Below are 13,821 nucleotides of genomic sequence, written 5' to 3' on the forward strand. Positions count from 1 at the left end.
AATCGCATTCCTCAGTTCCCAATGAATACGACAAAATATTCAACAGAATCACCACCGCCTTGCGCTACAAAGAATTTTACAGGGTTCTTGCAAGGCGGTTTCATGTGCCCTGGCCGAATTCAAATTAGCAATACCCGATGCGGGTAGAAGAATAGTTTTCAATAAGGCATATTCTCTCAGCCGGCACAATTTTCATTTGACTAGCATCAAGTAGAGTAGTTTGCGTGTCAAAGTCCTTAAGAAACCTCGATAGTAAATGCGATAAAGGCATCTAGAACAAAAAAAAATATGACTACACTTGAGAAAAACATATTGTCGATAATAGAGCTTACCTTTGAATTTTGAATTTGATCCATACTTCTGTGCAGTTGGCCTTTCATATTTGTATATACCTACTTAATATAGTTTGGCTTTCACGTTTCATAGCGCAGGATGTAAATAAACCTCATTAATAAGCTCCAATACCCTGTCGTTTGTCCATATATACATAGTACGTAGTGTGAATTGACAAAATTATTACACCATAATAATATTAATAACGACACGGCGAAAAATTATAATAGGTACCGCATGGCCCCCACACTCTAAAGTGGGCCCCCAGGCTAGGATTTTTGGCAGGCCGTCCTACCTATCGCTGTGACGCACTACAGTAGCGTTTTCCATGGTGTACGCGTACGTGTATTTTTATCGATGTTTTGTATTTTTAATAATATGTACATCCACTTGAATTATGGAGTAGTCGAATATCGGTATATAGTTAAAAATTGCATCGTACAATCAAATATTTAAATTATCAATAATCATTGAACTACAATAGCGCCGCAGGCGACTTTCTTTACTATTAGAGCAAATTTGTGGTCTATGTTTATCTCACTTATCGGTCGACTCGTCACGCCGGGCCCTTCCTGAGCCCGGGCCCCTAGGCTAGAGCCCTGTCAACCCCCCCCTTGTGGGGGCCATGAGGTACCGTATTGTTGAATCGGCTGCCACTACAATGTTTTTGTTGTTGCTAGGAGTGTTTGAATATTGTATCGGCTTTCCTTCTATATCAGTGCTCGAAATGGAAAATTTCACGAACAGGAACGCTCGACAATTTTCCAAAAATGTGTGATATTAGATATAATAATATCTGTAACATAAAAATAACTTTTAGTTTTACATGATGTACTTTTTTCATCATCATCTTCGCCCAATACACTATCGGCTATAACAATTAGTGGTAACACACAAATATAGAGTCATTTTAGTTTACGAAATCGTTTTCTTAAAAATACATTAATAATTATACAAATATAAATAACTAAACGTATATGAATCTAATTGGAGTGGGAAACATTATTAAAATACATGAAATAATAGACAAACTAATCACAATTTCCCATTGGTTTCGTTAGCAGTTTGAATAAAAATATGCAACTAAGAGTGGATAGAAATATGAGTGAAGATACTTCGGCTTAAACAAAATACATGCGGCTTTTTTCAAAGCTCTGATTGTTCGTAAATTCGAAATATTTTGATTAAGGTAAACTATTTTTTAATCAAATTAAAATCTATCGTATACGAAAAAGCAAGGGCATGGTTTTTAATAAATTAATTTAAAAAATATGTAATATGCAAGATTTACAAATGTAGCATTCTTTATTAAATATGAATCATTTTAAACAACCTCAGAAGTGCAGGTACATATTATTAGAAAAAAAATATTTACATCATGTGGAGATGTAGGATAATTTATTCTAATAGGTTTCCAATGTTATAGAAATTGTTATATACAGGGAAATTTTTCATATATTTATCCCGTTGGATTCTGATTGATTTATTTAAATATTTAACCATCAAAGACACAGTTCATTCAACCCGAAAAATATCCATATAAAATTAAAACAATAAAAATATATGAGGTAATGATTTTTTTTTTGTCACTCATTGTAAAATATTATAATAGATTACGATAAATAATTATTATCTGGCGATTCCGTAACGTTGAGTAGGTAGGTAAAACAGCGAATACGTAGATTCTGGTTACAGGGAAAAGCATGACTGTATTTACTATTTAATATGAAATATGTTACCCCCTAAGAAATTATTAAACAACAATTTAAGCTATTAAGTACCTACAAAGAGTTTTTAAACGATGTCAGAGCACAAGTTTTTCGGAAATTTAAAAATTTAGCAGAGCAGCTGCAATAGTTAGGTTTTTTCATGTATGCAATAATAATTATTTAGAACCCAACCCATCAACCTTGGTTGATCCAGTGCTGGATGAAGGCCTCCCTTATTTTATTCCATCTCTCTCGGTACCTACTTAGTTTTTCACTGCAAAGTATTTCCGCTGAACTTTATCAATTCATCAATAATGTAAGAAATATAAAAAATAAATTAGTGTAGAGCAGCAAAGCATGGGGGTTACCGGTTAGGTAATGGGAAACCAAAAAAACACAACTTAAAATGATTAAATTTGGAAAAATAAGGAGTCTAATTTTGTCGCTTCCTCTGATGAAAACGCTTATCATTGGCTGCATACAACTTAATATTGATAAACGACCAATGAACGACCCCGATTGCATTATGAAATACAAAAACTATGAACGCGTCAAACCCATGTAAATTTCGTTAACATAATAGTATGATAAATGGACAATTCGGTCAATTATGGTTGCCTCGATACAAAATTTAAAGTTTCATTACAAAAAACAATTGCCTACTACTGTCGTATTGATCATAAACGTGCTGAAGAATTTCAACCCTCGGTAGGACAGATATAGTATACCTATCTCGGTAGATACTTAGGTAGGGCATGTAGTTTTATTCACACTATTTTTACTATGTTCTTTTTGTGCAATATTTAACAAATTAATTATGTCATTTATACAGTAAAGATAATATATGTATTTAATGTGTTTCATTTAAAAATTTAAAAGTTCCAGTGTGCATTATAACTATTACGTTATTAATTCACTATATTTAGGCATGTAGCTTAACCTTAACTGTATTAAAATAATATGTATGAAATTGAAAAAAAATAGTTTCTCGTTTTATAAATTAATACTACAGTAAATCTACATTCCAATGTAAAATAGCTTCCACCTTTCTTTACAATCATAAAAACCTTTTTTTTTTCAAAATAATTATTGTCCCATACGTGCGTGCGACAATGCAATAAATCTTACCCAGTGCATTTCTTTGTATACAATTTTATTGTTTTATCACCATTGACGCAAAAGGGTCTGTCTATTAGTGCATTCAATGCCAAATTCGTTGAAAACTGTATTGTCTTGAAAAAGGTTAGTTCTCAAATACGTTGTCTTACATTTACTCTATCACTATTTCAAAAAAACTTAAGTACATTATGTACGGGTCATAGAAAATTCAGTGGTTCTAAACCAGTCAAATTATTTTTTAATAAAAAAAAATATTTATGTTTTTGTACTTTTGTACCTATCAATTCATTTTCGTAAATTTTAAATCAAACCTGGAACGTAATATTAAGTATGACGCTTGAGGATTTTACTAGACGACTCGCTGTCCGTGCCAACAGCGGGAGTTCTTGGGTATCACGTGGATACTCACAACATTGAAGTTAAAGTCCCTCCACCAAACCCGCCCCGTACCACCCTCGGTCTTAATCGAGAGTATCACGGGACCCATCAATTGGTGATGTGAAGCATCTAATAATTGGCCTGGGAGTGTCCTGGGAGAAGATGCCCAAGACTTAGATTGCTACGCTCAAAGTGAGCTCTGACTGAGTTTACTGAGTTTACTCTAATGAAAAGTGCCAGGGAGAGAAAAAGCACATGGAAATTACTAAAAAGAAAATGAAGCTACATGTTTATTAAATTAAAGAACGAAGCTAATCATACAGGCAGCAAAATTTATGTGAAGAGATCTTCACGCCCGTAGTAAGACGCCGCAAATTTTTTGAAAGCAAGATAATTGGCCTTAGTAGCAACCAGGTCGGACGGGCCGATGGGTCCAACAGCTGGTTGGACCGACCTGAGCATTTCCTCCCGTTCGGAGCACATACTCAGACACTCCCATAGGATGTGGTTGGCATCCTGTATTTTCCCTCCGCATAGACATGTCGGACGGCTTGCAAGTCCAAGCTCGAAGAGCTTGCCAGCGAATCCACCATGACCAGTCACAAATTGACTGGTGTAATGGTCTGGAGTCAGGTATTTGGTTATCTCCATTCGCCACTGTATATCTGGAAAAAACGTATATGTGTGCCGGCCCTTGGTCGATTCGTTCCACTTTCGCTGCCAGGTCTTAATGGCCGCATCGAGCGACATGAGTCTAATTCTGCGCCTCAATAATGCTACTCCTTCGCAAGCTAGCCGAGGGGGGGGGGGGGGCGAGGTGAAAATCACCAACGTCGGCCTCCTCGCCCTTGAGGAGCAATATTGAAGCGCCGCTGACCTGAATATGCAGGTCAAGTGGGAGAATGCCGGCCAGGACCGGGAGCGCGTCAGTTGAGGTAGTACGGTAGGCCTTGGTAATGGGCAGGAGCGCGATGCGCTGTCCTTTTAAAAAAGAGATTCTAAGTTTGACACTTTTGGGAATGCGCGGGCACCAAGCACTGGCGGCATAAGCCGCGATTCCCATAAAAATGGCGCCATAGGCGATCTTGAGCGCCCTTACTTTTAAGCCCCATCCTTCACCAGCCATGCGGCCGATCCTCTGGAAGGCCACCCCAGCCTTGTGGACTTGGGTTTCGGCATGGTGTAGCAAATTTAACATTGTGTCCATTTTGACGCCTAGATGGGTGACGATCTTCGACACTTTCACTCTCGTGTCACCGAATCGGACTGTGGGTAGTCTCGAACAGCTAAGTCGTCTCGGTCCTTTAAGGACAATGGCTTCAGTCTTGGAAGGTGCGAATGATAGTCTAGTTAATCTACCCCAAGCCTCAATTGATGCTAAAGCTTCGCCAACGGTGCTCTCAATCTTCGCCCTGCTGTCGGCCTCGACCAGCAGCAGCGCATCGTCTGCGTAGGCAATGACAGTACAGTCGGTTGGAAGCGGAATTCTAAGGAGATCGTCGAAGAGTACGTTCCAGAGAAGGGGCCCGAGGACTGAGCCCTGGGGACATCCCATGCTGGTGTTCCTCTTTATTGTGGTTGAACCAACTCGAAACTCGATCGATCTATTGGTGAAATAACTTTGAATTGACGCGAACAAATTTCCTGGTAGTCTCTTCAGCCGGAGCTTTCGAAGTATAAGAGGCCAAGACGCACTATCAAACGCACCTGCAATGTCCAGGAAAACTCCTAGGACGTATTTACGGTGAGAATTTTCAGCAATGGCAATCACGTTCCTTATGGCGTCGACTGTTGATTTGCCTCTTCTGAATCCAAATTGCTTATCGGAAAGCGGCGAGTGTGTCTCTAGGTGGGCTTCAATCCTGTGGCACAGTAGCTTCTCCAGCACTTTGCCCAGAGCGGGCAGAAGTGTTAGAGGGCGGTAGGCTTTGGGGCTAGACGGTTCTCGGCTGCCAGTTTTGGGGATTACCTTAAGTAAGCCCCTCTTCCAGCAGTCGGGGAACGTGCCGCTTCTGATGCAGTCACTGAGGAGGGCTGTAATCTCTGGCGCGGCGATGGCCCATGTGCGTTTGACAAGTAAATTGTCAATGCAGTCCGGGCCCGGGGCCTTGCCAGCAATCAACGTGCGTATGATGTGGTTGATCTCCTGTTCGGAAGGCAACGATGAGTGATCCGTGTCGATGGGAAGAGAAGCCTCAAAGCGGGCCATCCTCGTGGCGTCATCATCCCTGGATTCGTCATCCAGGGGGATGAGGGCCTCGAGTAGGACCGCAGCCGTTTCAGACTCGGTACTGGTGAATCCGCCACCCGGTTTCTCGATGCCGCACAGGAGGCTCGTCGGTCTGAGTCCCAGCCTCAATGCGCGGTATGGAGGACCCCAGGCGTCCGAACCTCCCTCAATGGTGACGAAGTTAAGCCAGTAGTCTTTCTTGGCTTGAGTAATCGCTTTCTTGTATTCCATTCGGGTGGATTTGGCCATGGTTGCAAGGGGATCGATGGAGGCAGGTGGTTGCTTCCGCAGGCGTGCACGTTGATGGGCCTTGCGCGCTTTTCTGAAAAGATCACGCAGGCGTGAAACATGCTGCGTCCACCACGGCGACTGGCTTGGTGGCTTGGGCTTGCAGCGTCCAAGTGAAGCTTCGGCTGATCCGGTGATGTCTGCAGTCAGTCGTGAGGCGGCCGAGTGCAGGTCCGGAAATCGGGTTCTAGATGTCCTGTCAAGCTTTTTGGAGGGCACCTCTTCAAACTTTTCCCAATTCCCGTCGCGCGTTCTAAATCGCGTGGGCGGGGTTGGGGATACGTCAGAGACGCCATCGTGCGAGGAGACAGTGGCCAGCTCAAAAGTGATCAGCCGGTGATCACTCATGGAAGTGCTCTCATGGACTCTCCAGCCGCTGATTCGTCTCGCGACGGACTCAGTGGCCAGGGTGATGTCGATGTGGGTGCTTCCGGAGTTTGCGTGCGACACGAAAGTCGGCAAGCTGTTGGGGTCGTTGAGGACGACCAGGTTGTGCTGGTGAACCAGCTCCTCGATGACGTCCGCGTCGCATAGGGGGATATCCACGGGCGCCCAGAGGGGGGATTGCGAGTTTGCATCCGCACAGATGATGACATCCCTGCCACCAACTGCGCGTAGGATGCCGTCGAGCACTGATGCCACGTGTTCCTTTGTGCTCTTAAAGCTGAAGTAGGCGGAGATAACCACCACACTCCCTCCTCCGGGAAAGCTTATGTCTGCACACGCGACTAGCTCAGTTGACAGGTGCGAGAGCGAAAGCACGCCAAGGCGAGGGTCAAGAGCGAAGACGCAGGCCTTTGGCTCTGCACCCCTGGCGCTGACGACAAGGCCCGCGCACCCGAGTCCCTTTTCAGTGGCCTTGGGGCCCCTTTTAGAGCCCCAGTGGTGCGGTTCCTGCACCAGCGCCAGAGACAAGCCTGTGGCCCGCATGGTCTCAATTAACTCCGCCGAGCCGTCGTCGCTCAGGTTGACATTCAACTGAGCGAAGGTAATCATCGCGTGGCAGTGTAGTCCACCATAGCCCTCTCGCGCAACTCAGCGTGTAGCCTTGCTGGGCAATCGAGACTGCCGGTGGAGTGATCAGACGGCTGCTTGTGTTTATGGCAGGCCACGCATTTGGGTGGGTTTCCTTTGTTGGGGCAGTCCTCGCGGTCGTGGCCGGAGATGGCGCAGTGGCTGCACGTCGGGGTTTTGTTAGAACAACCTTTGGCCATGTGACCGAAGAGGTGGCAAATATTGCACTTTACTACCCCAACGTAGTCCCTAAGAGGGAAGGATTCCCACCCCATGTAGAGTCTGTCTTCTGCTATTAGGGCAGACCAGATGGCCGCCGGGGCGAAGATCTCAAAGTGGCATCTGCCGGTTCTTGGCCCGGCTTTGTGGCTCAGTCTTATTTCCTGGTATGCCTTTTCTGGCAGGCCGGTCTGTTCCCTGGTGGAGGTGAAGATAGCTTCCCGGAGTTGTGGTTCCGTGAGAGTCGACGGTAAGTTAAAGATAATGACACGAGGCTGTTTTTTCCCAGCGAGCTCGGCTCGTAGGGCAGCCTCCGAGGTCTCCAGGGCTTTCATAAGGGCCTTGGCCTCGACTTCAGAACGGGGGTGAACAATTACACCTCCGTTCCTTATGTTACGGATACCCGTAATTTGAACCCCAAGGGACCTGGGGTCGAAGGCCTTCTTGAGGATCTCCTTCGTGGTATCCGACTTCTTCTCCCCAGATCCGGTCGGGAAGAAGAGAACTCCCGGTCTGGGGGCGAGGGGAAGAAGGGACGGAAACTGTTGGTTGGCGGATGTTGAGGTGGAGGGTGGAGCAAGTGTTGCTGTAGTCGCCGTAGTACCCAATGCTGTGGCCCATGACATTGCAGGTGTCGTTGCTGTAGGTAGGGCGTTTTTTTTTTTTTTTTTTTTTTTTTTTTTTTTCTAGATGCCTTTATGGATACCTCGCATTTACTATCGAGGTTTCTTAAGGACTTTGGCACGCAAACTACTCTACTTGATGCTAGTCAAATGAAAATTGTGCCGGCTGAGAGAATATGCCTTATTGAAAACTGTTCTTATACCCGCATCGGGTATTGCTAATTTGAATTCGGCCAGGGCCTATGATACCGCCTTGCAAAAACCCTGGAAAATTCTTAGTAGCGCAAGGCGGAGGTGATTCTGATGAATATTTTGTCGTATTCATTGGGAACTGAGGACTGCGATTTGTAGTCGAGTTTTTTCCCGTGGTAAAAGAAATGTCGCATTGGACTAATGTTCTAAGTATATACTTATCCTATCTTATATGATTGCAGTCACTGGATCTGAAAGGCATGAATCATCTTTACATGTCACCATTTATTATTTTTATTCTTTTTATTACATCAATACAGAAATTAAAAAGGGCATCTCTTCCGGCCTCGTTTGCCATGGTCCCCGGAAGGTCTCGAATGTCCGCATCTGCCATTTGTAATAAAAAGTTCAGGTTGTGCCGCTCCTTGCTAAAGATTTGACAATCTAGGAGTAAATGTAAGACATCCTGGTCGCTTCCGTCGTCGCATGGACACTTTCCATCAGATGTTATTTTAAACCGGTGCAGGTATGCTCGCATGACTCCGTGACCTGTAAGAATCTGAGTCATCTCAAAACACAGTCCCTTATGCACCCTGACGTCTCGTGCTGCTAAAATTGAAGGTAAAAACTTTCGGGTCAACTCCCCTGTCGATGAGTTTATGTATCGTGAGTTCCATTCGTTTTTCACCATGTCTGAAATTGTAATTTTCGCGTAGCTCAGAGGAAATTTGTCATAAGCTACCGCGGTCTTGGGTTCAGAGGCACCATGCCGAGCCAATTTGTCAGCTCTTTCATTTCCTTCTATCCCGGTGTGTCCCCTTATCCACTTGAAGTGCACCTCGGGGTGGCGCCGTCTCAGTAGAGCGGACTCGCTGTGAATAGAAAAGACAATCGGATTAGTAGACAACGGATTTCCAATTGCTTGGATTAGGTAGGGCGTTTGTGACCGCTTGTGGCTGGATAGTTTTTAATATTTTATACTGAGCATGCAGGTCCTTGATAGCCTTTTTTTGTAAGTTGAGGCCGGAGGTCCTGTCTTTCAATAATCCTTCAAGGTGCAGGATCCTAGCCTCTTGGACAATTGATCTCCGCTCTAGCTTGGCCATGGCTAGATTTTGTCGGCTGTGGGCTTCCGACATGCTCAGGAGGGCATTTGTTATGCGCTCTTTGGCGCCGGCTGTTTGCCGCGGAAGGCCGTAATAACCTCGTTCAGGCATGTTGAAACCTCAGTGGATATGTCCTCGTGCTGGTCGGGGTCTATCCTGGAGAAGTCCACCTCGTAATCCTCGCTAGAGGAGGAGGAGTCTTCGTCTTCTTGTGGGGGGGGGGGGGGGGCGGCTGATGGTTTCTGGATTTGGGTTTTTTCGCCTCTGGTTCTGTGATTGTTGTCGGAGAAATATTTTTTGATGTTTTTTTTGTTGTTGGTGATTTGGGCGAACGTTGTTTAGTTTTGCTAGTTCTGGCCGAAGATGGGGCGTATGCTGTGGATCCCGAAGTGGATGCCGCGAGGGTTGGGGAGTTGTCAGTCTCGGGAGGATCAGGACCCTCCTGGGGAGGAGTGCGCATCATATTCGGCATGCAGTCGCGTGATGGTGTGTAGGCAGGGAGAGAGAAGACGAGTGGAGATTATATTGGATTTGGTTGTCCGTCACACGGCCGGTAGCTTGACGTTTAGATAGTGTTTTAACACTTTGTCGGGGGTGGCCGAAGCGAAGCAGTAGTTTTGTATACAAAGTGGATACCTACTTGGCTATCAGGGGTGCCCAAGTCAGGGGTCGGGGTCCAGATGGGGTCCCTTGACTTCCGGTCAGGGGAGGTCAAGTTGGGCTCGCGGTCCAAAAATGGTCCCTATCCAAAATTGGACAGGGACACGGGGGGGGGGATAAAGCGGACCTCAGAGACAATGAGTTGTCGAAGTTGGCGCGAGTATATGCTGTATTGGGTGAAAAAAATGGGATGAAGGGAGAAAAAGCGTTGTCTGGCTAAGTGCCGTAGGTATTGAGTTGAAATGAAAAATTTGAGAAAAAATTACAAGTCCAAAATGGGCTTGATGTAGGTATGGAGGTGTAATGAATGAGAAAATAAAATTACGAGTCGAAATCGAAATCAGAAATTAGATGCGGGTGGGGCGAAATGACCGCCCGCTCTAGTCGGCCGCCAAAAAGCGACTGACGCAAGAAATTCAAAAAGTGGGCGTGGATTTTGGAATATGGGATTAGGTTGGAAGGGGTTTAATTGTTTTGTTTACTTCCTCAGTATTAGTCTTCAAGTCGTTAGCAAGAGAATGATGGTGATAAATCTTCGGACTTGGTCGGTGATTGGAGGTCACTTGTGAGTTCTTGATGATTGCTTCTTAATGTTGCTGTAATGGCAGCAGACGGAGAGTTCAAAGTTCAATGTTTGTAAATCTTGACAGCGTATCACATGAAAAAAAAAAAAAAAAATCGTGAAAAACTACAATACTCACAACAATCGGAAATATCTATCAACAGAGAAGTGCACATCACTTCGTCACCACCTGCAATTGCAGATCCAAAAAGGCAGTTGGTCGCTCAGGCAGGCCCAACGCCTCCTCGGGCGACTCAACTTTGCAACCTTCGTCACTCCACAGGGGAGGTTGTATTGCCGACGTCTACAACGTACGAGCGCTCAATTATCAAGGAGCCACCCTCACAAATCAACATCGATTCCACCACAAGCTCGAGAGGACATCATGTGGTGGATTCGAGCGGTGGGCTCCTCAGGAAAGATTCACAGGGCAACCTACAATCACTTCCTCACCACAGACGCAGCCGATTCAGGCTGGGGAGCGCTGTTAGACGAGTGCCACCTATCAGGTACATGGACAAAACGCCAATCCACGTGGCACTCCAACCGAAAAGAGCTGTATGCAGTACTCTCAGCCATACAACTCCGGGAGCAGACGCTCAGGGGATCAGAATTACTCCTACAAACCAACAACAAAACAGTGGTGGCCTACATCAACAACGAGGGGGGCACAAAGTCCGCATACCTACTAAGTCATTGCCGACAGATCCTGGAAATCGCCAGCCAGGCCAGTATATCATTGACTGCACAATACCATCCAGGAAAATACAACTGCGTGGCAGACCATCTCTCACGCAGCAAAATTATCCCAGAATGGCACCTAGTTATGGCGGCTACAGCTCCCCTATTTCAAAGATGGGGACTCCCAGACGTAGACCTGTTCGCGTCCAACACAGCCCATGTTGTCGCAACGTTTGTCTCACGAAATCCGAACGATGCCCTTGCACTGTTCTACGATGCCTTCAGTCGACAGTGGGACTTCAAACTAGCCTGGATATTCCCGCCACCGAATCTAATTCCACAAGTATTGGCACACCTGAACATGGCAAGGGGAAAATATTTACTAGTGGCCCCATGGTGGAAGAAGTGTTTTTGGAGCGCAGACCTACAGCAGAGATCACTGGAACCCCCTTACCCGATCCCGCACTTGGAGTCATTTCTAGTGGATACGGTGACAAACCATCCACCTCCACAAGTCCAGGACATATCACTCCAGTTATGGATAATTTTGGGTGGGCAGAGTTAGTTTCTAGCTGGTCGGTAGAGGACAGATCACTTCTCACTTCCGGCTGGCGACCATCCACTTTGAAGACATATAGACCTGCATGGGACAAATGGAAGACATGGTGCATGGCCAACACAATAAGCTATAATACCCCCGAGCCGATTGAAGTGGCTAGATACCTGGGTCACTTATACAATAAGGAAGGTCTTTCATATAACACTATTCTTGTACATAAGTCAGCCATAGCTACCTTTTTCAAACCTATGATCAGTAAAGACATCAGCAGTAACATAGTAGTGCGTCATATGTTAAAAGCCATATCCACCCGCAAGACTAGACCTACAAAACCACCGATTTGGGACCCTAGAATAATCGTGGACTACCTCAAGAAAACAACACCACTAGTATACAGCCTATATGAAGTTTCACGCAGAACAGCTATACTATTATTACTCGCATCGGGACGACGGGTTCATGACCTTACCCTACTCAGTGTAGCGGATAATGGCCTAATCGATAATGGCGACCATATAATTCTATGGCCAGTGTTTGGTTCCAAGACGGACACATCAAGGCACCGCCAATCTGGATGGAAATTATGCGCTTCCAGTTGCCAAAACGTCGATCCAGTATTTTGGCTACAAAAACTTATCTGTGTTTCCAATGAGAGAAGAGAAGAGGGTGGTAATATTCCGGCATTATTTATCTCGTCAAGAGGCCCCCCAAAACCTGTGACTCGAGCAGTCATTGGAAATTGGGTGAAGTCAGTACTCGCTGATGCAGGGGTACAGGAATCACCAGGCAGTACTCGATCAGCAGTCGCCTCTCTAAATTGGTTAGAAAACTATCCCATAGATGACATCCTGCAGAGAGGTAATTGGCGCTAAGAAGCTACTTTTAAGACATTTTACCAGAGACCGATAGACACACAGACTTCTACAGCGGGGGAACAAAATATGTTGACCTCTCTATTCAGCCCGGTGCACTGAGCCTAAAACAAGGAGATGTTATACCTAATTCTCATGTTAGGTTCATCCACCTTACCTTGCAGGATCTATCTTGCTTTACCAGGTGATAACAAACAGATATCTCAAGGGACTTCAGAGTCAATAGCGAATACTGAAAGGAGTTTTACCTACCATTAAAACCCTTATTATTCTTGTTGACTCTGAAGTCCAGAGAACACCTGCCTGGTTTCCTTGAGACATATCAAATTAAATACCAAAGATAAAGCACGCCACGATAAAAGCGTCAGTCCTGCCAGCCGGTAAAACAAGATGAGCAAACAACCAGAGAGGTAAATAATCGAGAAAAGGGGTAAAAAGGGGCCAGCGCAGAAGAACACAAGGCAAAAAATACGATCAACATCTCAAGGGACTTCAGAGTCAACAAGAATAATAAGAGTTTTAATGGTAGGTAAAACTCTTTTCGTTATTAATGTCAAAACGGCGTCGGCGTCCGTCAATATCACGGAGCGTGGTATAATTCACTTGAATAAAGGAAGAAAACGGACATCTAATGTTTTAAACTGGAAAAATATCAAAGCTAAGAAGCTGAAAGATGTAGGAAAAGAGTATTTATCCAGAAAAAATATTATTAAGCCTGCAATTGACCCGTCGAAACAGTTTTGTAGAATAATGTTGTATACCATTTGACAGTTCTGTTGATCTCATGAATAAAATTATTACGTTCGACATATTATTAATATGTCGAATGTTAATCGATTGTATTCAATTGATTTATTCATATTGTTATGTATTGGAAATGTTGTTTGATAATTATTCTGGCATTATAGTGCTCTATATATTGTAACTTAATCTAATACCGTTTCAATTTTTTTAATCGTTCCTAGTTCTATTTTGCAAGGTTGCGTATGTGCCAAAAAAATTGAATCCGGGATGTGTTCTCGATTTTAATATCAAGACAAATATTCAATTAGAATTCAGGTTACTGAATCACAATGGAGAAAGTCATCATCTCGTCTCATGTATTGAGATTCGAATGTCGGACGCTATGTTCAGAAAGCAGACGAAGATAATTCTAAGCTCAAAGACCTCAATGACATGACGTGTGAATTCATGTTAGATGAGCATTCTGTCTTTTTAAGGTAGTATTGAGTGAAGCAGAATAAATAAAATACATTTTGCGGAATAATTTTGTATG

The 13,821-nt window shown here is 44.4% G+C and overlaps 2 protein-coding genes across 2 annotated transcripts in view; both read left to right on the plus strand.

The window, feature by feature from the left end:
* LOC147079374 (RNA polymerase-associated protein CTR9 homolog) overlaps positions 1 to 13,821 on the plus strand; it is a 282,101-nt gene that overhangs the window by 199,794 nt on the left and 68,486 nt on the right. The window lies entirely within an intron of this gene.
* LOC147079377 (uncharacterized) lies at positions 10,819 to 11,679 on the plus strand. Its single transcript, XM_085960315.1, has one exon. It carries the CDS (start codon positions 10,819 to 10,821, stop codon positions 11,677 to 11,679), a length of 861 nt encoding a protein of 286 aa, XP_085816441.1.

This window comes from Rhyacophila brunnea, unplaced genomic scaffold (assembly GCF_057557595.1).
Source record: "Rhyacophila brunnea isolate RB1 unplaced genomic scaffold, BYU_Rbru_1.0 scaffold_1, whole genome shotgun sequence".
Lineage (NCBI taxonomy): Eukaryota > Metazoa > Arthropoda > Insecta > Trichoptera > Rhyacophilidae > Rhyacophila > Rhyacophila brunnea.

Coding starts and splice junctions, on each gene's coding strand:
- LOC147079377 (XM_085960315.1), top strand. CDS start 10,819: ATGTGGTGGATTCGAGCGGTGGGCTCCTCAGGAAAGATTCACAGGGCA.